The 23099-nt window shown below is 46.2% G+C and overlaps 1 protein-coding gene across 3 annotated transcripts; it reads left to right on the top strand.

Moving 5' to 3' along the window:
* Positions 1-954: 954 nt before the first annotated feature.
* Positions 955-21822, top strand: LOC1270604 (DNA-binding protein D-ETS-4). 3 transcript variants are annotated; one of them, XM_061662971.1, is made up of 5 exons: positions 955-2201; positions 12968-13802; positions 13890-14050; positions 14719-15049; positions 18984-21822. In XM_061662971.1, the coding sequence occupies exons 1-5, from the start codon at positions 2166-2168 to the stop codon at positions 19388-19390; spliced, it is 1770 nt and encodes a 589-aa protein (XP_061518955.1). In that variant the 5' UTR covers positions 955-2165; the 3' UTR covers positions 19391-21822. The 3 variants fall into 3 exon arrangements, with proteins under 3 accessions (XP_061518955.1, XP_061518954.1, XP_061518956.1); XM_061662970.1 differs by lacking the exon at positions 955-2201 and adding an exon at positions 11693-11916; XM_061662972.1 differs by lacking the exon at positions 955-2201 and adding an exon at positions 12003-12865.
* Positions 21823-23099: the final 1277 nt, after the last annotated feature.

The following is a 23099-nucleotide window of genomic DNA, read 5'->3' as shown; positions in this document are numbered from 1 at the left end:
TTGGTTTTCTAATTGTTGATAATAAGGAAAATAAAATAAAGTGCAAATAAAAATTAATTCAAATTCAAACAAATTTTAAGTAAAATAAAAGAAAACTAAAAAAAACATCTCGTACATATCAACCATAACTAAACAGACCAGAGAGAAATAAATATTGAAGAAAAAAACATACAAACTACAACACATAAAACAAAAAAATACAAAAAAAACGTGCGTGCTCATCGGGCACGCACAACCAAAACCATCGAAACAATGACGTGGGAGTGAATACAATATCGAATAGTCTCCAATAAGCAAACCCCCCAACAAAGCAATAGAAAAACAACAAACAGCAAATCAAAGACAATTAAATATATAAAAAAAAAACATTGTCAAAAAATAAAAACACACGCAACACAGAAACAGAGAACAGAAAAAGACAACAACAAGACAAGAGCTTAATACAATCAAATACAAACACACAAGCACATACAAGCACACACACGTAACCAGTTTGTGGCAAAGATGTGAAAAATAAACTTTCAAACGAGACACGCTCGCGGGAGCGGAGCAGCAAAGAAAAGAGGGGAGAGAAGCAAAGCAAAAAGAGAGAAAAAAACACACACACACTCGCACGCACCCCTCCTCACGGGGGGTTGACGGTTTTGCGTGTTGGGGCCAGCGCCGCCAGTCAACCACTACCACACCACATTCAGCAATTCAACACAACCCCCACACGTCCCTTACTGTGTGTGGGGGCTGGATGGCACTGGGGGCGAGCCAAGTTTGGGGTCGAACCTTCGTGCTTCGCCAATAATCTCCAGTGCTCTCGTTCTCCCGCTCAGACCCGACACGCGAGAGCGCGCCAGTGCGAGTGAAAGCGCCAACCAGCGCGCCCAAGCGGCCGGCGGCGGGGGATTTTTGCGTCGGTTCGGCCTGGCGCGCACGATCACGGCTTAGCGCGAGCGCGTTCGCAAACCGTTCGCTTATTCCCGAACCAAAAGCCGAACGAAGCAGTTGTGCGTCCGCCGGATGCTGTGCGCTCCCCATACCTGTTCCAGTGTTTGCGTGTGCGTGTGTGTAGGTGTTTGTGTTTAATGATTTTTCACAAACGTAAATAAATAAATTGTGCTTTTTTTGTTGTTTGTTGATCCAATTGCAAGTGTACGGGCTCCCGCTAAACGCAATGAACAGTAGCGCTGGAAAGGATCAAGTGCGTTGCAACAACAGTGCGGTAGTGCGTCGTGCTGCCGAAACAGTGAGCCAAGGTACGACCTAAAGACAGACAGACAGCAAAAAAAAGGAGTGAAGTGGTTAACCACACCAGCGAAGGTTAAAGGTTTATCGCGCGTAGAATCGGTGTGCGGCGTTTTGCAAGTAAATCACGTAGAAAAAAGGCAACCCCGAAACGACCACCACCGTCCGTGTGGAGGGCTTTGGGAAGGGCAAACAAGGCTACAGAGAAGAGTCGAGAGCAAACCAAAAAACAAAAAAAAAAAGAAAACAAATCAACGAAGTGTGCCACTCTTCGCTGATAGCGCCATCCCATTGCCAACAACCTGTCTTATCAGTGCTCCGTGCCAGTGGTGTCCAGGCTCGCGGCTCTAGACCCGAACCGTTGTTGGCGAATACACGAAACGTCTAAAAAGCTTTATTTAAACGCACATTTATACCTTTTTAAGAGGAAGAGAGAGAGAGAGAAAAAAATCGGCGTCTTAAAGTTGCAGCAGAACAATCGTAAAGATACCTTTGAACCCGTGCGAGGAGATTGCAATTACAACACGCGCAAACAAATCACACCACCCACTCACTGTTGCATCTCTCTTTTTTTCTGTGTGAAGGAGATAAGTTTTGCTTTCAATACACAAACACACGCACAGAAAAGTTCGGCTTGCGAGTGAAAGGTGAAATAACAGCCAGTGTAGCCAGCAGCAAGTGTAGTGTCGTGTGTGTGTGTGTGTGTGTCTACAGTGCGCGTGTGTATGCCTATCAGCAAACTCCCGCGATTTGATAACGCGCGCGCATCCATCCACACACCGTCATCGTAATCAAGCGTTTGCGCCGAAACAAAAAGAGGCAAAAAGATTACCGTCTTAATACTACCACCACTACTACCTTGAAAACGTAAACAAACGCTACGTCGCTCATTACAGCAACAAACAGTAGCTGCAACAAAAACAACAACAATGGCGTACGAGATGATGCTGTACCCGAAGGAAAAGGTAAGCGACAGACAAAGCAAGCGTGGCAGGGTGAGAGTTTTCCACGCTCTCATGGCGTTGTTGGAGGGGGGGGGGAGGAAAGCAAAGCGGCCGAAAAGAAAATAAGCGTGTGATGTAATGCTTCACACTCCGCCGCCGTGGCTGGAATGGCGGCGGCTGCAGTGCCGCGATCGATGACGCACTTTTCGCCTACTTGGACGATCGGGCGCACTTTTTTTCATTTCGCTCGTACACCCACCCATATGTAATTGACGTTCGTTCGTTCGTTCGCATGCCCCCTCTCGAACGGGACGGGAGGGCAATTAAAACGCATTTATTCAAGCGGCTATGCGGCGGCTCTGGAAATTGCCAACGACGCGCTCGCCTGGCCGGAATGGATGGAATAGTTAATTTCGGTGCAAATATACCTGGTTCAAGTGCAAATACACACAAACACACACACACACAGGCACGCAAGACGTTGGAGGTGTATTATTTTGCCTGATTGAAGCATGGCCGCCTGTGAAGGTGGATGTGCTCTGCGGAACTCGACGACTCGCAATATTTGCGAGATGGATATGTTTGTTTGATTCTTTACCCTCTTCCCATCGTAATGGGGGGATACGAATGGGGGGATGGTTTTATGACGGCGCTAATGTGCTTAGTACAGTCTGGACATTTTGTGTCGGTTTGCGTGTGTGTTGTCCCTTATTTGTTGTTTTGTTGTGTGTTGTGATGTAATTAGCATGATTATTGCTTTCAAAACTATCACAGCACGCGCTGGAGATGCTTTCAATGGCGTCAACGCCTCTTCTGGAACCGTTTTGAGATGGTTTGGTGCTAATAATTTTAATTAAAAAAAAAAAAAAAAAAAACTTTTTAGTACAAGTGTGCTAAGTGGAAGTTTTAAAAGCAAAAGTTTTAAAGTCCTTAATAAAAAAATGGAAAAGACAAAATGTATTTTAAGATAAAAAGACAAAAGACACTTTTAAATTAACCAATGTTGTGAAATAAGCCTAATAGATATACTGAGTAAACAAATGAATTATTCCCCCCAAAAGCTCACATTACGTCAATGACCATGCTTCTCCATCTTGAAGACATGAGGCACGTTTGAGCGCTTACTTACGCTCCAAGAGCAGAACTTTGAATTATATATTGAGTGGTAATGCTTAAACACAGTAGTTGTTGCAATGTTTTATCTATAAGTCATCAATTTTTGACATTGTGCTCCATTTTTTGCTTCTGAGGCATCAGTTTTTGACTCTTGTAGGAATCATGGTAAATTTATAAGACATTTGTGTAGATTTACAAATACTGTAGTTTTTAATTACAAACGCACTACAAAGTTTTGTATAATTAGACTGTGTTTAGTAAAAAAAATGAAATTTCAATAAGTTTTCTAAACATTGTTTACACCTGAAAATACATGCGAACTTTTTTCACTTCATTAATTCTTCCAAAATTGGCATAACAATGTTATAATTTTAAATTCTATCAATTGAATTAATAATGACTTTACTGAAATTCAATGCTTTTGAAACACACAGTTTCTGGCATTACGATGCATTTAGTAAAAAAAAAGCGATTGACTTACTATAAACAATGCCTAGAGTATGCCATAGAGACAAAAATTGATGGCCACTGTCCAAAATTGGTGCCTAAGAGGCAAACATTGTGACACGCTGTGCAAAATTGGTGCCTCAGAGCCAAAAACAGGTGAGTTTGAGCCAATATTTAGCGGCAACAGCTGTAAGTAACTAACAAAACGTTTATTTTTCATGTGACACAAACAACAAAAAAACAAAAAGTTTTTGTAAGTTTTTTCCTTCAAAGCTAAAGCATTTCTTGAATAATCGATTAAACGTTCACTTCCTGCGTAATTAGACATTGTCATCGTCAACATGACGATTTCGTCTTCCGGGCACTGCACTGTACGCCTTGCATCGATCAAAAATCCCCCTACTCGATCGTGGAATTAATTTCCCTCTCGACCCCGGTCTCCACTGCTGCATGACGCTAACGGACCCCGTGTTTCCTACCACAGCGCAAAGGACTGGTTTCGGACGGACGTCATTAGTGTTTGTGCCGCGGTTACTCACTCGCCATGTCCTGCGCCCACTGCGGGAAGTGACGTGCGTGATATGCAAAAATCAGTTGCTCAGATCGCTTAGTCAGCGATCTACTACCACCTACAGCGGCCCCATGAGTACCCATGGGCTTTCTATTGGGTTGGAATCTACACTACGATAATCACCGCCCGCCACAGTGCTAGGAATGTTACACCATTTCACCAATGTGCGGTTGGTTAGCGAATGTCATTAGCGACTCTGAAGTCGGAATAGCTTCGGAGCATTCCGGGTTTATTGTGTGATATTGCAGAAAAAAACGCTCCAAACGGACCGTCCATCAATGTCTACGTCTCTTTGCATACGCGCAAACCCACTCGGAGCGCTGCGAGGTGCAAATTGTAAAGATCACCTGAAACGAACGGCTGGACGGTCCCAGGTATCTCACCAACACACACCAAACCTTAGCCTAATCCACTACCGATGACATCATCGTCGTCTTCGCGCTCGCACAAGATGGTTTCACAAGCTCCAGGCTTGGCACCGGGCACGCTAGCGCGCCTGTTTGACGACTACGGGGCCACTTGGGGGCAAATACAGTGTGTGCCAGTTTTTGATGCCACGCCACACGATCGTGGGACGACCTTCACAGTACTTTGTACTTTTGCTTCGCCTTATTTGCGTTGAGCTTTGCACCTCTCCTTCGTACGACCTGAGATAAACGCTAATAAAACACAAGCGCTAGTAGTAAGCTGGTAGGCAAGTCTCGCACAAGGTGTCGTAAAAATTGCAACACCATTTTTCTTTTCTTTCTTTTTTTTTTTTGCAAACACAACCACCACCTGGACACAACAAACTTTCACTTTTATTCGTTTGTGTAGTTTATTGAACGATGGCAATAGTGTGCGCTTGGACCTCGAACCACCACCTTACTCCCTTGAAACCCCTTCTGAAAAAAGGTAAGGAGCGAAAGGCAAATCCAACTTGATTGGGCCAGATGTTTCCTGTACTAAACAGATCGAGGTGCTTTGTTCTCGAGGTTTGTTTAGCTGTACGGGCATCCAGCAAACCACCTTCCCTTATAGCACAGCTATAACAGTTTGTTTGCTAATGGGAACACATTCAATCCGGCGCATTTATTGATGTGGTTTAATTTGCATTTAATCCTGCTCGCCGCAGCACACCACGTACGTTAAGAAGGTTCTATTTTTAGCTTTAGCTTGATTTGCAGAAACATGCGAAGCAAAAGCAAATCAAAACGACGTCAATCGGTGCGATTCTGGCGCACGATAAAGTCGCCTTTCGCAGCGATCAATAATGAAGCAAAGGCAAAAGCGTGGCCGGAGTGCTTGGTGTGCCACCCGAACCAGGAAACCGATCTGATTTTGCTGTCCCATGTCGTGACAATCTTTCAATCTGGCGCACATAAATCCGGCTTAAACGACTCCGGTTCTTCATCAGCGGCTGGTGCGACGGGTCACCATATTTTATACCGTACCCACCGGACAGGCTGGGATTTGTGTACACCGTCTCGGCAGCAACACACACACACCTTTTTTTCCTTCACCCGTTTAGAAACGTTTAGAATTCTATTCTATTGCCCATAATGCTGCACTCCCTGCAGGCAACCTTGAGCCCGTGGGGGAGACACATATTCAAAGGGGCCCTTTCAAGTCTGCCCTGAGCAGGCAAGAATGTACGTGAATGTTTACGCCTCTCCGCCGCCGCTCGGAGGTTGGAACAGAGATCATGAGGCCACAGCGAGCAACGTTGCTGAAAGGGAATGGAATTCAACCCGCTTCCTGGATATCCTTGCTCCGAATCTTGGCTCCAGCGCCAGTACATTACAGCACGATTGCAAGCGAAACGAAACACGAGTTCGTCACTTGTTCCATCGCGCAATTGAAGTCCCCCGCGCGCGCGCACGACCACTGCCTCAAGATGGCTGTACACGCTGCTGCCACAAGCGGACCTGGCTTGTTGTTACGATGAAGAGAGCCGTGGTCGATGAGGGCCGTACGGTTGTTGGGTTTTCCCCCTTGGCACTCTTGAAGCAATGGAATTAGCAACAAGCCGTCGCTCGATCCACCGCCTTACGTAATGGTTCGTGAGGAAAGAGACGCACACGAGAGAGAGAGAGATTCTGCAATGCTGCGCCGATTCTCTGGTACATACTATCGGTAACATGTTTGTGTGTGTGTTTGGGAATTTCCAACCAATTCGATGCTGCTCGGTGCTCGAAGGACAGATTCGTTTGACGTCGATCGCTGACTCAGACTGACTCTGCATGACCACTTGCGCCGTGCTTGTGCAACACTGGATGGTGCACTGGTTGAAAATCTGATTCACAACCCTTCATGGTGGCAGTGGCGCGCTTTCAAATGCTTGACGTCACACACGGAGAGGGGAGGGGAGGCGTTCGGGTTTGGCCTTTCACTTTCACTCCGGCCGGAGTGACCCAAAAATGCAGCTTCGCTCGAAAGACTCTCGAAGCGAATCGAACTCGCCTGCACCGTGCGCCGTGGTAGTTACGCAACGTTAATCCAGTTGGAAAAAAGAAAAACATACTCCCCAACCCAGCTTCTCAAGGCTGGCGAAGTGAGCCTGTGCAACCCTACGGTGGATGGGTGCAAGGTGCAGCGACTAATCCAGGAAACGATCCGAAGCTCCGGGACAACACTTCAACCTACGACAGGCGATCTGTTTTCCGTCACACGCGTAAACACCAGTCAACCCCGCAAAAGCGTGACTTGTTCTCGAAATCGAAAGTGTTGCTTCAATTCGCTACGGCAAGGGTTGCCCTTATTGCGCCGCAACTAAACAGTGGTGTTAAATAGTTGCCCGAGTCGCTTCGGCGCACAGCCGCACTACGGTGAGAAGATCACGAGATCGCACATACCCCGAAAAGCTTACCCACTCCCCACTCAACAGGAAACCGGTATTCGCGTTCTGAAAGGTTTCTGCTCTGCGCGGCCATAGAATCTCCGGTGGAACAGACGCACACAGACACAGAGAGAGAGAAACGGCTGTGAACAAAATGGCAGCACGAATCGAATCGAATTTTGTTGCTTCCGCGATCAGCATTCGCAAACAGCAACAATTGGGGAGAACCGGTCGCCCGGGTGTGTTCACTCATTTGCTGCCGTGTTTATTGCGTACATTTGGGGCCCTCGCTGGATCTTTGGATGGCAGCAGTAAATGAATCTCGATTCGAGACGGAGCTTATTCCCCAGGGCTTGAGAGAGGAAGGTACGCGACGGTTTACATGCTGCCCCGCGTGTCGAAGTTGTCCCTCCGCAAAGCTCTGAGCAGCAGCAGCAGTCAACAAAAAACCTCTGTCGAAAATCTGCCTTTACGCTCCGCATATCGGTAGTTAATTTTGCATAATGTTACCAGATTCCTGCATACTAATGAGTGTGACCGGCCCCAGCCCCAAAAACTCACCCCGCAGGGTCTTGAGGGTTTAGGCTTTTGGGGCGGGTTTTGGGAACAAAATTTATAAATAATCTCTTAACGGGAGGATCAGAATATGGCAGCCGCCGCGGACGTTAAAAGCGATTGCGTGTTGAATTCGCTGTGGTGTAATTATTACTCCTTTTTTTTAGTACAAAAAGCTTTAGAGTTGAGGGATTGTGTGTGTGTGTGAGTGTGTCAGTACCAGTATCACGAATTTGTAGTCTCGAAATTCTTCGAAACGGAGCAAAAGGGCATGACCGTGGCGATCGATTTGTCCGTTACCGTTCCACAGTTAGATCATCATGGTTAATGCAAACATGCAAATTTACTTTGCTATATTATACAAAATCGTAGCTGCATAGCAAAACCCAAAACTGCTGACTAATCTAAATGACACACCTCTTGTTCCACATTAGCGAGGGTTTTTTGTTGTTTTGCAATATACTGTGGTGCGGTGTGCGTTAAGGTTAAAGTCGAAGTAATGGTATGGATTCAAATGGCATTTATTGTTGCCTGTTCTTCTACCGTACTTTTTCGTTATACGGTGATAGAATTGAGTTTAGTTTCAAACCAAACATCCATTACTAATGACACGAAATTGGCATACCAATCGAAGCAAAACAATTTCCTGAGCACCGTTGGACATGTTCGTGAGCTTTAATGCCATTGATGATCGCGTGGCACAGGGTCCGATAGAATCGTTAGAATTAGGAAATTCCAGCTGACATACACGCCGAATAGAATAAGACATTGAATGTTTACATTTTTAAACCTTTATAGTTGAACAATTTAATCAGGAATTTAGCCAGGAAACCAGGAATAGTGAATATCAATTCAAACACGAATAAATGTAATTTATAGACCATCATCTCAAGATTGTGACCCCCTTTCTTAAATCTAGGAGACATTAGGAAGTTTCATCGTACGCGAAGAAGTCGTTTAGATTCAAGAATGATTATTTGATTTAAAGAAAGAAGTCATAAATACGTCTTAATGCATGCATTAAAGCATCATCTAGGGCCAAACATGTATCTGGCACACTTTCAGTCTTCTCAGATATGAAGATAACGCGGATGTGTTGTTTTTGTTACGACATGTTGTGACATCACATCAAAGTCCAATAAAAAGTCCAAAAATCATGTCAATTGTATCAAATCACATGAGAACCGTTCCTCACTAATAATTTTCAATTAGTAATTCCATTCCTACCAAGGCTTTAGGACGACCTAAGCCTTGGATTACATGAAACATTCAAGAAACAGCATCGTTACTAAGAGAGCTTTGGAAAGACTAAACCGATCTTTTACATTTAAAATCAAACAGATGTATTATTCCTGAGTTTTATGAAATCATATTCAGAACTCGATCAAGTGATTTAATGTTATCAACATGTATGAAGATCCTCAGAGCAAGGTTCTAACATAATGATAATTATTTCTTATTGCAAAGGAACAAATCAACAAATAGATCAATAAAAGCACCCTTAAACCTGCTCTGATGTCTGCTGCTGATATATTGCCACAAGCAGCGTCTGGCTTGCACACGGACTGACCATAACTCACCCACTGCACTGTCACTCATTTCTTTTCCTCATTCATCACAGCCCAATTCCCAAAACGCCATTCATCATCGTTCGATGCTGCTGCGCCCAGTATGTTCCCAGTAAACCTGCTATTCTTGGCTGCTCGCTGCCCCTTCCATATATGGTCCCATCGAAGCCGAGAGTTACTACTTCCGCAGTGCGATCCACACCTGTTGGCCCTTTTTTTTTGCGCCACAACAAAATCGCACAACAATCGCAAAAGGGAAACTGGGACTTGGCTTTAATTTAATTGCTCCAGATCGATGTCCCCTTGGCCGTGCAGTGTGGTTGCAAGGGAAAGTTGCTACCGAACCGGGATAACTCACCAAACGTGGCTGAGCCAATGAGAGGAAGACCTTGGGAAGTGGCCTCCGACCAGAACCAGTCGGCCGATGGGCATGCCCATCCCAAGATCGTGTACATTCTACTGGATCTGGATTCTAGAGCGCACGTCGGTCACTTTCTTCGGCTGCGGCTGCGCTGCCTAATTGCCCTTATCGAGAGCATCATTGCCAAGCATTCTGGTTTGCCTTTAATTAGCAATGAACCTTGCTGCCACCCGGGTGTACCGTGTCGTCGTCGGGAAAGGTAGACACGATCTCGAGACACAAGGCCAAAATGCGCGAGAAGCGGTCGCTGTCGAAAGTGTGCAGCGGGACGGTGTTTTCTTGAGCAGTGTCTGATAGCTTCATTAGATTTCTGAGTGCGTTCGCGCGCTCGCCAACTCGGTACAGAAAGTTGGCCGCTTCTGCCAAACAGTTTTGAGCCCTTCAGTTGTGTGCCGATGTGAAGCACGAGAAGCGGTAAATTTGTTTGCCACTTTTTTTTTATTTGCTGCCTTTGCAAGTTGAATGCAAAGCCCGTGGGTGTGGAAGGCTCGAAAAATGCACCATGCGCTGCCGGTCGTCGGGCGAAATCGCCATGCTAGAGCGTGCTGACATAAATATTTATGGTGCCGCATACCGAACAGGGGAGATGCATGTCACACGTCTGTCGTTGTTTTCTTGCATAAACAATCCCCTGGAGTTTAAGGTGTGCCAGCATAGAACAATCCAACCGGTACGGTACGTGCTCGGGAGCGATCGTGCGGCGCGGCCTGGTGTGCGCACTGTAGATGGGGACAAAATTTGCAAATGCACACATTTTCACCCGGTTGTCAATAATACACGCGTGACGCGTTTAATTCAAACCCCAGTGAGAAAAGCTAAATATCCATTCAAACGGACCCACCACCATCGCGTAATGCTAACAGCGACCCACAAGCAAGCACATGCATCAGCGCCTGGCGAGACTTCGCTGGAAATTGTAGCGCCCGCGAACGATCACTAGAACGTTAGAGCGTTAGGCTCGGAGATTCTGAGAACGGGGCAATAATACATGCAGCGAGAACCGTCATTTGATGTAGGGCACTATATTTCCCACCGAAAACCGCTTCACAACACAATGATCCGAAACAGCTTTTCCCGAGCATCGGAAACAGTGGCAATAAACGATTTCCCACTAATCGACACCCGGCGATCTCCCCCGGTACACAGACGTGCAGGTACTTTTCCGAGCGTCACAAACGATCAGATCAGAGCTATCGATGCTGACGTCAAGCTAGTAGTACCGTCGAGTATATAGGTGGAAAAGCGGTGCCACGCCGATGATCTTGCCACACACACTTACACACACACTGGAACTAACGTCTTCAATGATCATCGTTTGCAATTTTTCGGTCACATTGATGGATCATGCTGGATGATCTTAAACGATCGGCAAAGCTGTACGACTCCCCCTTCCCGCACAGCAGACGATGATTGAGCGATTATTTGACGTGCGAGACGTACGTCCAAGTTGTGAGCTAAATTTAGATCATTACGTTACCGATCATACCGGTATAGGTATAGGGCGGTGAAGCAAGCCATTCGCAAGATGGAAAACGAGTTTGTGTCGACCTTTTCTGCTGTTCTGATTGTCTAACCCGCCCCTCAGGACATTTCCTCTACACTGCCAGGTAATGGCAATAGTCCGCCCCTTGTTAGGTGCTGGAGCCCAAAGTCTCTCCCATTGGTGCTCCGGCGAGGTCCGAGGCTGGACCAATTGCGACACAGAATTTGAATCGATTCGAAGATATGATGAAGTTGCTAATGAAGTAACTGAGCAAAAAAGGCCATCAAAATATGGCGGCATTGCAACAAAGTTGGTACAGTTCCAAGAACTGGACCGGGCCCACTAGAAGTGCGTCTCTTATCAGACCAACCACCCATGTTTGGTGCCATTTATGTAATAGAATCTTAACTCGCTCGAACCTAGTTGGAATTGGTTCGATAGGATCTGCGAAAAGAACGTCCCCGTGATAAGACGTACAAGGAAGATAGTTGATATGAGATGTTTTTTTGATTAGTGCGAATTGCCTGAAGCGCCTGAGGAGCACCCAGCGCAACTATAAAAGGGGCGCAATCAAGCGAGCTGCGTAAAGCGTAACCGCTCTTCAACAGTGACACAAGTGACACACAACCAGCACCACCGCGCGAATATGCCTAAACGATCTTCGAACACTGACGGTGCTGGGCGGGAGACTAGCACCCTCATGATGGAGCAACTGGCCCGGGTGGCCGAGCAGCTCCTGAACGAGCTACTGAAACAGGTGGGAGCAAAGCACGGCGGTAAGAGTATAAGCGCTCCTCTATCGATACGATCTAAAGCCCACACTGCTCCACACAGGTGAAGCTAGGTGAGCTCTCGAGCAGCGCGCCCCAACAATCTCCAGTCAAGCGTGTAGGCCTTGGAGCCTGTGCGCCTGTCGTTTGCGAATACTAATGCGACCCGACGACGTGTACACCGTGCCATAGCCGTTAGCCGGTTGAGATGACGCAGGCGCTAGAACCTCCAAGCACGAAGCTCCAGCAGCGCTCCGCTCCAACTTGTTTGTCAGCTCGCCCCCTGGGAGCAGATGAAAGGAGACGAAACAACAGTAGCTTCTGTGTGTGTGTTGCTGTGTGTGTTTTGTTGCCTGAGGTGCCTGAGAATAAGACGAATCCATTCAGAACGCTAGAACGCCTCCCGGAAGAAGAGAGAGAGAGAGGCACAGGGAGAGATAGAGAACAAAAAAAACGTGACACAGTGTAGAGCAGGAAATGGCATTACGCGAAACGATGGCGTAGTAGAATGGGTTACCTTACCTACTAGTGCGCGCATAGTGCTTGATAGTCTTTTTTTTTACTTGACGATAGCTGCTGACGTTCCCACACCGACGTCAACGACGGTTGTGACTCTACTACATACGTTCGAAACATGGGGGCTTAGGCCCCAACAGGGAGGAGAACGGGCCAGAGCAATACACCGAGGTGGAAAGGAATTCGCGAAACGTACTACGTTTGCTGTTCTCTCTGTTTGTGTGTTAGTTTGGCGAGGGGAAGGGACGAGAGTTAGATTCGTAAGATGGCTAGAATCGCCTCCGGCAAACTGCGCTTGCCTACTACACCTTGCTCTAGGTCTGGAAGCGTGTGTCAGTCTGTGATATGGTTTGGAAGGCTCGATACACGCTTCTCGGGCGCGCGCGTGTGTGGTGTTCGTCTGTGATCTAGTTGCTAGTAGTGAGTGTCACCGTTGACATTTCGCAATGCTTGGACTACCTTCTTGATCCCACTAATTCTAATTCAATATCTCTTTTGGTTCCTCTTCCGTCCACTCCGCAGACACCGCAAACAGTGCCGGCGGCCGGTAACTATACGTCGGACGTGTACGCCTCGTACGCGGAACTGTTCGACCTGTCCGTCAACCTGCCGAACGACGGCGAAGTGCCGCTAAGCCCCCAGTCCCAGCTGCACCAGCAGCAGCAGCAGCAGTCGTACGGCGGTCAGCCCGCCCAAAGCCCGGAGTACATACCGGCCACGATCTTTCACGACTTGCCGATGCAGCCGATGAAACAGGAGCACCCGTCGACGGCCTGGTCGGACAGTTGGAGCAGCAGCAGCAGCGGCTACAGCAGCTGCGGCAGCATTATCAGCAGCAACCCTGCATCGCCGGAATCGACCGCCTCGTCCTACGGGCTGCTGGACCATCCGCACCAGCAAACGGGCCATCAGCAGCGTACCGTGTCGCCGTACCACCATCACCATCAGCACCAGGCGGGCAGTCTGCTGGATCAACCGATCATCAAGACGGAGTACGATTCCGGAGCGGAAACCAGCATCGATCTGGAGTCGCTGCTCGGTGACTCATCGCCGTACCACCATCAGTCACAGTCGCCCTCGCCGGGCTTCGTAAAGGTGGAACCGAACTATTCGGGCCCGCTGGAGCAGCCACCATCTGGCACCGCCAGCAAACCGCAGACCGGTGGATTCCAGATACTGCGGGAGCATCTACAGGACACCAGCTTCCAGCGCCGGCACAATCTGAAACCGTTAGAGCTGGATTCGCTGATCGGAGGGCTGACGACCCATGCCGACATTGGGCCGGTGTTTGAGTTCGCCCTGCAGGAGATGAAGAACGGTATGCAGGCGACCTGTACCGAGCTGGGCATCTCTTCCGGTAAGTGATCTTGGGAGATCTTAATTTTTTGAATAATGTGATGCCAATAATGCGCTATAACGTCCTTTTATTTGCTGTCTCTCCCAGATCCCAAGCAGTGGACAACGGCCAAGGTCCATCAGTGGTTGGAGCTGGCGATGGGCAAGTACTTCCTGCCCCGGTTAGACAACCTTGCCGCCCTGTTCCCGGAAAATGGTGCCCAACTGGCAGCGCTACCGTTGGAGGAGTTTGTCCGTCGTATACCACAGGTAAGCACGATCGCACAAAACTGTTGGCAAACACACAACCACACACATAGGTCCAAGGCCCGGTTACCGAACAGATCTCAACACCTCGATGACGTCAGCCTCTCTTCGCTCTATACACAGCAAGCGATCGCGAGAAGGCCAAACGCGCACAACCACAGCTGGAGAGCGTCACCCCGTCACAGGGGTACGCCAAAAATCGCTGTATGCCTTAGCTCCGCTACTCATCGTGGTCGTCTTTTTTTATGTGCCCATGGATTTCGATTCGCTCACCAGTCATCCACTCTAACCGCAAAACTGGTTCGACCATGTGTGTATGTGTGTGTGTGCCCCGTGTGTCTGTTGTGCCATTTGGACGCCCGCTCGGCGCATTCGCTTCGCCGGGCGGCTTTTCACTTTCACCGCGATTTTATGTATTTGTAACGCTCGGCCGTATCGCTCCGTAGTCGTAACAGCACGTCTCGGCCCACAACCCTTTTGCTAACCTCGCTCGGTGAAACAAAAAAAAAACCAGTCTTCCCCATCCGTTGGGGACGCTTATTCCGTTTCTGCGGAACATTCCATTCCAATGCTCTGTGGAGTGGGAGCTTTGAAGGGGCATTGGAGATGCGTATTCTAGACTCCTTCACTAATCCATTTCACCTCATCTTGCGCATATCTTCCGTACACAGGGTGGTGATAAGCTGCACGGCTACCTTGATCTGTGGAAGCAGATCAATCGGCTAATGGTCGGTGATAATGCTACGGTCGATAGTATGGTTACCGACAATCTCACTTCTACCGGTGGCGTCATCTCGTCGATGGGATGCGCTCCAGTGTCTGGCGATGGCAATGGATCTAGCTTTGCTGCTGGATTACCCACGGACAGTAGGCTGGGTGGTGTGATGATGGCCGGCGTTGCAACTAGCAGTGGTAGCAGCTGTGTTACACCCGGCCCAAGCAGCAGTCCACCGATTGCGGAGAACTTCGACAGTGACTCAATGAATGGAGATATCAGTGACGGTAAGTTGATAAAGAATTATGTATTATAATCTATGCGATTGGGATATTGACATTTGCTATTCTGATGTTGGAATATAGGAATAGATAAATCTATTGAAGTCTATGCAAACAGGACATTGACAGATACTATTGCAATATTGGGAAATAGGAATAGATAGTCCGTCTGTACCAGGGCGGTTCCGTGGTACAGTCGTTAACTCTAACGACTCAATAACATGCCCGTCATGGATTCAAGCCCAGAATGGACCGTAGCAAGGATTTACTATCCGGCTTCGTGGTAATGAATTAAGCCTCAAAAGCCTGTATAGGCCGGCATGTCCGCGTAGGACGTTACGCCAAATAGAAGAAGAAGAAGTTCTATTTTAGTCTTTGCAATTGGGATATTGAATTTTTGAGCATTCTACGTGATTGGAACCAAAGAGGCTTCGTCCATACGAAGTAACTAGACGAAACAAATGATCGTCTTTTATTGTTTGAAACCTACATGTGCAATGCTTCCGAGATCCTCGGGATTTCAGAGGTGATCTTTGCAATGCTTTAGGATCATGCCTACTAAGAAGCATTTATTTCTACTTATTTTATAAATATCAGATCATGTTTCAATTCACTGAAGATCACCCTTTTTCCCCCTCCAAAGTACCTCTAAAGTATTCAAACTTATGGAACTCCTACTCCAACAAAAAAAAGATCATACAAACCATTGAAAAACCAATCCTACCACAAACACTGTTGCCGTCGTATCGATACACATCGCGTCGACCGTTGCGCTTAAGCATCGACGACCGCGCTCTTCTCCCCACAGCGCAGCAGCGTACCTTAACCGATCAACTGTGCCGCTTCTGGACAAGACTTTCTCTGGTGAAATTGATTTTGCTGTTGCGCCGTGGTAGATACACAAGCGCCCTTCGCTCACCTGTCCCTTTACCTCGCTCCGCGCAACAAACACACGCGCGCAAGACGGCACACCGTCCGCGCGAGAGGACGCGAGAAACCATTTCGCCTTGGAACGACCTTCGGAATAACGATCAGCAAAACGGCAAAGGTCTTTCTCCCTTCCCGCTTGTTTGTTCCTTCCTTTCTTGCTCGCGTCCTGTGTCCACCTCCCCACCCGCCCGTGTGTGTGTGTGTCTGGAGCTGGATGGATTGTGTTTTTTGTTGCTTTACTTCTTAAACTGAGCAAGTTTTGCTTTACCTTTCCTCTACTTTCTGACACTGACTCCCTGTTCCCATTGCTTCTGCTCCTTTGGGGTTGACAATTGGGGGAAAGGAAACAGGTTTCGGGATCAAAATCAAGCAACCCCAACATCGAAAAACATTCACTATTACGCATACGATTTTTTAATCCCTTCAGAAGCGTGTTTAATTAACACAAGCTTTTTCGTTGTTCGAGAAATAGCTCCGATGCGATGTAAAAATATGAGTTGGAGTTTAGATGGAATTTTCCATTAAAACGATCTCGTTGTGTATTCAATTCCAGAATGCAGCAGCACAGCTTGCAATCCGTCAAGACTGACTTTTACCTTTTTCCAGAGGTGTTGTGTATATGATAAACAAACAGTTTCTTTCCCTGTGAACCCGAGAAACGAAGAAACGAAAAAAAACACGCACACAACGCCCCAGACTTTCGATCGTAACCCGATTGCAATTGAGCAACGCATTCGCATCCACAGCACGCAACAGCGCTCTTTCACTGCGTATTATTTCCTTCACGTAACTTTGGCTAATTTGCCGTGCCGTGTGCCAAGAGAAGAGAGTTTGTTTTCTTCACACCCCACGAAACCATCCCTTCTCCGAACAGCACAAGCCACCCCTTGTTCCAAAAGTTTGTTATTTCAATACAGAGAGGGTAGGATGAGTTATCTCTCACTCTCTCTCTCTCTGTCTCTCTCTCTCTCTCTCTGTCTGTCTCTCTCCCTTCCACTTAGTCTTTCATCTTTTTGCGTTTTAAGAAAACCAAACAACGCCGTTTGATGGTAACTGCGAAATTGCACCACTAATTTCGACGCAGCCAGCAAACTTGGCAGATAGGGAAAGAGAGGAAGAGTGCAGCAAAAAAAAAAAACTAGTCACCCGCATGATGCGGTGGGTGGGAGAAAGTGGCCGTCCAAACACCATCCCTGCCCGGGAAAGGTAATTCGAGTGTGGCTGTGGCCAAAGAAAATGGCTCCATCATCGTTTTGAAGGCACTTACGCGCTCCCCCCCTGGCCTTCGCGGCTTTGGTCACATATTTTCACCATATCCACTAACCCCCGGCCCGCGAGAGGGGGGAGAGAGGGAGGGACAATCTTTCACTTCTCCGAAGGTGCACCCGGTGGAAGATGGCGGAGACGGGCGCACCCGGTCGTTGCTGCTTGCCTACTACATAACCTCATCGCAAACGTCCTTGAGGTTTACCTTTTATCGATTGAAAACCAACAACAACAGCAGGAAGAAAAACACAACATGAAGAAAGATCGAGAAAGTAGGGAAGAAAGAGACAGCGAGACCTCCCCACATCCCCGTCATGAGGTAAATAGTCAACCTCATCAGCCACGAATGTTTGCTTTCTCTGCTTGATCTTCGATCGCGTCGCGTCTCGTGCGGTGTGTTGCCAAACCGGCACCCGGCCTACCATCATGCTTCATTTCGTTCGCACCCGTCCTGTCTCTCTTCAACCATTCCTCTCAATCTCACCCAAAGAGACGTTGAAGTTTTGTCGTCGGTTGGTCACCCTCTCTCTCAAGGGGAAAGCGCGTGTGTCCCGAAGCGCCACAGCCAATAATAATACCTGATTATAAGATCCATCTCAATTCACCTTCGAGCAGCAAGACTATTATTAACCAGTCTTCCAGCTTTATTTGTGGGACCTTGGGATTTTGTAAAAAAAAAGACTTTAATCACACATTTTACGTGTAACAAGTTTTTTTTTTTGGTTTCAAATAATTTCATCGCTCTCCATCCTTTCAATGCATTTAATCGAAGAGAAGGCTTGTTTTTTGTCGTGCTTGTTTTACTTTAAAACACCCCATGACAGAAATGAGGGGAGGTGCAGGACCTTTCATATTTGCATACCACCTCCCCTGCCTATGGTAATTGAGCAGTGGTTCGAAGCTCGCGAGCCTGCAAACCTTTGTCTTACACTTTCCCCTTCTGTTGCGGCAGTGGCGACCACGACGGTGTCACCGCGGCGAGAAACAGACTTGTCTCGGTTCCGGTGTTAACGCGGCCATTAATTCACAGGCACAGTGACACAAGCGCTCCGGAATGTGTCTGAAACCGTTTGGCATTTAGCGCAGTCTGTGTGTGTGTGTAGAGGGGCTGTGTGCTGTAGCTTTCGATGGTTGAGCTTTGCCGAAGAGCAAATGCGGGAAGGGAGGCGATTGAAATCACTTGCCGAGGACATGTTGGATTGAAGTGTTTGAAAAAGGAAAGTTTTTGTAGAATCTTTTCGCTAGATTGAACTCTTGTGCGATTATAAGGAGTTTGTTTGAGGCTTTGATGTCTGTTAATCATTGATTATGTGATTTATGTTTACTTAAGATCTGACTAGAAAGTTCCATGCCCTAGACAACGACATTATGGTGCTCATAGTTTAGGGTTTTCCAAAAATATTTGATGGAACTCAAATGAAATCCTTAAAATCATGAAAGATGAAACTCCAATCAAATTTAATCTCACGTAATGTGATTCATTCACTCTGTTAGGACCTAGTGGAATTTCTCAGAATCTTTCACCAGATAGCAATCTGCGATGATATCGGCGAAACCCCTCATCAAGCTAATTAGGTGAAGGCCACAAAAACCACTTTGGAGCCCAAAATCACAAACTCTCATGTTATTTCCCATTAGTCATGTGGGGATCTTTCACGTTTCTTCAAAAAAAGATCTTCCTCACTCACAATTTATCCTTTGTTTCATGTTTGTTTTTCTCGCTCTTTTTTCTTTTCACCTCTAGATGACGACGAAGACATGCCGCTGGAAAGCCCTGGCAGCTCATCTTCAGCCGGTGGTCCATCGACAAGCGCCACCAGCGCCACCACGGGAGCATCCGGAGCACCTGCCCCGGCCAAGGCCCGGCACGGTGGGTCCCACATACATCTGTGGCAGTTTCTGAAGGAGCTGCTCGCCTGCCCGGAACAGCACCAGAACGCGATCCGCTGGATCGACCGGTCCAAGGGTGTGTTCAAGATCGAGGATTCGGTGCGCGTCGCCCGACTGTGGGGCCGGCGCAAAAACCGTCCCGCCATGAACTACGACAAGCTGTCGCGCTCGATACGGCAGTACTACAAGAAGGGTATCATGCAGAAGACGGAACGCTCGCAACGGTTGGTGTACCAGTTCTGCAGCCCGTACGCGCTGTAGAGAACCGCAACCATCCCAACCACCTTACTTAAGAGCGACCCCGGCCTGTAGAGCTGTAGTTTCCCGTTTTGTTTTACTTCCGCGGCTAGAGTGTAGGACAATATTTATTATGCGTAATTTATTTGAAAAGAACAACAAAACAGACAGCAACATCAAACGTTCAGAAACGTAAACAGAGGAGCACATATCTCGCGTATGCTCGGCAGGATACCTTAGCAGCTTAAGCACACTTTAACGCACAGTTTGTTGCCGATCTAACCACAGACAGTCGGTTAGGCATCATTCTCTTGCACTTGCAGTCAGCTAAGACGTAATCACTCTTTTGTATTATCACTCACAGGCACAATCACTCTTCTCGTCACTGCGGAGGGGGTAGTGAGCATTGTAGATCTAGCCGGATTTCGGACGACTCTACCTTCTTCTTCTTGGGTAGTATTAACCCAGGCAGAACAATGGTGACAGACCGATCGGTATATATGACAGATGACAGCGCTTACACAACCCTTAAGAGAGCGAGATAGAGCTTACAAGCTTTAGGATAATATTCTTAAAAAATGATGTGATTACTTACCGTCCTTGATATTGGTCCTGGTGGAGCTCTTCTTGAATGTAGGAGATCCTCCTGGTACCAGCAAAAATCTCCAACACATACACACCACTCACTTCTGTTCTCCTCCGTTCGGTGTTATCCTGATGCTGGATCCGATCTGTGGATGGAGAAATCAGAGAAAAGAACACACACACACCCGCACGTCGGACATGGCGTCTCGCAGGTGGAGAAGCGTCCTTTATATCACTGCTTTCGAAAGCATTCGAGAGAGTAACTGCATTCTCCGGCTTCTCGAGTAGCAATCCCCATTTAGGACGCAGACGAGTCGTTATCTCGACTTTAATATTCGTCGTTTACTTTTTAACGTATTTGCTTACCGTTTCTGCTGTGTGCTGGTTTCCGGGCGCACCGGGTATTACGGGCGCCTGGCCACAAAAGGCAGATTCGGTAATTTCGGTCCCATATATCTATGATATATTTTTACTGTAAGTTCTATGAACATTACAACGTTTTAAGGTTTAGCGAAGACGAAGAAGAAGAAAAAACAAACGATCGTAACAAAATAATTTAAAAAAAACAACTAGGTATGTAAGTGAATCCGTACGGTTAGGTTAAGGAACTCTCTCCGACACACAGCTCCATTGTGCTGTTGTGTTTTTGTTTTTTTAGAAATTAAATGTATCTGTTCTGTTTTCACTTTCACACTCTACAAACACTTACTTTTTCTCTTTTCTTTGCTGTGCACAACACTTTCATACACTTTTATCTCACTTTTAACGAGTTGAAATCTTTCATCTCTTCTCAATAAGTATAAAAACAATTAGCCACGTAAGCAAACAATTACCGGAACCGGTTTCGTAAGTCGAAACCTCACCGGTAGTACTAGGCTATCGTTGCAATATTTGAAGTAGAGTGTTAGTGTTTTGAAGCAAAAGTGGGAAATGTTTCCCCATTGATATTATAGAAGTAGTAGTAGAAGTAGAAGTAGAAGTTGGTAAAGTCAATAGGGAGAATGAATTGTGAGGAAGATTTCGTGGCGGCTCTGGACACACAACCGATCAACAGTCGTCGATGAGAGACATTTGAGCTCACTTTCTCATCGTAGACTTTTCGCCGGTTACATGTGATGTGTCAGAAAGGGAAGGGAGTGATCGAGAGAAAGGAAGAAGAGTTTAATGGCTTGTTTTTTAAATTAAACTAAGAATAATACAACAGAATCTTCACTCAAAAGTGTGGTCATTCATAATAAGTCAACAGAGTTGTTGTTAAGATTTAGGAACTATCTTTAAGATCAATAGCCACAAGTCTCCCCTTTACACCAGCGCAGTGTAATGGAAGGGCTATAAGCTTTTCATTGAAACAATTTGTCCAATATTCGTCTATTGTTAAGCAGATTATTCATTAAAGCGTTAGTTAGCGCTTATGTCTCACACATATTTCTCTACCACCTTGGTGCATGGGTAGCTCCACGCGAGAGGAGCATAATTTGTTTGTAGTAGCTTATAATAACAAAACAACAAAACAAAAAAAGATATTTAGCCGTAAGCCACAACTTCTAAGAAAATAACTTCATGTGATTTAAGTGCCTTTCCCAGTTTAATATATGTAACAGAAAACATAACCACAACCAAGCTATTGATGTAATCGATCGATCGATTAGAATTTAAGATAGATCGCTAGGTACCGCTAGGTGAATCTTTGCTACCACCAAGTTTACCGATACATCGATGTCGAACGCACCATCGCACGCATATCTTTTGGTCAGATACACACACAATATCCAGGCATGGAATGTTTGTTGTTGAAAGTAGAGATTAGCTAGCACCTGTAATGATGTAATACACGCATTGATTTGTACAATAAACTAGAAACTAAACAAAAATCCGACTATTTCTACGTTTGAATTGGGAGAAAGAAAATAGTTGTGGAAAAAATATAGAAGGAAATCTGGTTAGGGAGCTGGACCATATAAAAGAAGTAAGTATGATTTGCTGAACAGTGTAATACATATTCCAAACATGATGATCTTACAAGAAGATTACAATCCCTGTCGATTTGAGCTGGACAAGGTTGTCCTAATCAGTCAGTGGTAGTGTTAGGTGTATCAGAATCAGATTTATGAATCTGAATTAATCTTTGAAATGATTCAATGAATCTGAATATCGGTTGCAAAGATTCATTAATCTTGAAAGATTGATGAATGTCTAGGGGGATTCATGCATCTCGTTAGATTCATATAGCTTAAGCTTCTTCTTTTTTCTTCCTCTTGGCGTAACCGTCCTACGCGGTCATGCCAGTCTATACAGGTTTTCGAGACTTAGTAAGGTACCATGCAGCCGGATAGTTACTTCTTTCTTCCTAGGAAGGTCCATACGAGGCTTGAACTCACGACGGCCATGTCGCTAAGTCGTTCATGTTGGCGACTGTACCTCGGGATCACCTCCAATTAAGTATCTTGTAAATCATATACGTCTGAAGATTCATGATTGTAAACAGATTCATGAATCTTTGGAGATTTATGAATCTTTCTGAATTCATAAATCTTTATGCTTTCATGAATCTTTGAAGATTCAATACGAGATGCGAACCATTCATCGCTTAAGATTCATTTAAATGAATCTCAACGAAAGAATCTAGATTCTTAGGGCAGCAATGACCGGCTCATAAGATTAGCTATCTCATTTGCTAATTGGAGTACCTATCGTATCGACGACTTAAAAAAAAGGTAATTAACTAGTGTAAGAGCTACATGCACGATACAACTAATTAAAAATATGATAAATTCCTATGCTACATCCACAAACAAACACCCCGTCTGATCGATATAATATCTGTTCAAGGAGTAGCATAAACACGAACATTTTACATGCGGCTATAGGCCAATTGGTAGCACTGTATAGGTTTGCAGTATCGTACCAGTCGATACTTCAAACAAGAAGATATCCGAAAGTGATAAAATTAGAAGCTTCATACCAAGTAGAGATGTCCACACTGAGTAAAAGTGAGTAAGTGAGTTGAATTGGACAAGTTACTATGTTTGCTTTCAACTCAGCACAAAGAGTTCTGATGACTCTCTGTGTTGCTTATTGTATTTTTACAGGTCAATCTTTTCGGAGAAAAAGTCTCTAGTCTAGTATGATTCTGTAGTGAATCGCTCGT

Source organism: Anopheles gambiae, chromosome 3 (genome assembly GCF_943734735.2).
Source record: "Anopheles gambiae chromosome 3, idAnoGambNW_F1_1, whole genome shotgun sequence".
In the NCBI taxonomy this organism is placed as follows: Eukaryota; Metazoa; Arthropoda; class Insecta; order Diptera; family Culicidae; genus Anopheles; species Anopheles gambiae.
This window is presented reverse-complemented; position numbering and strand designations above follow the sequence as displayed.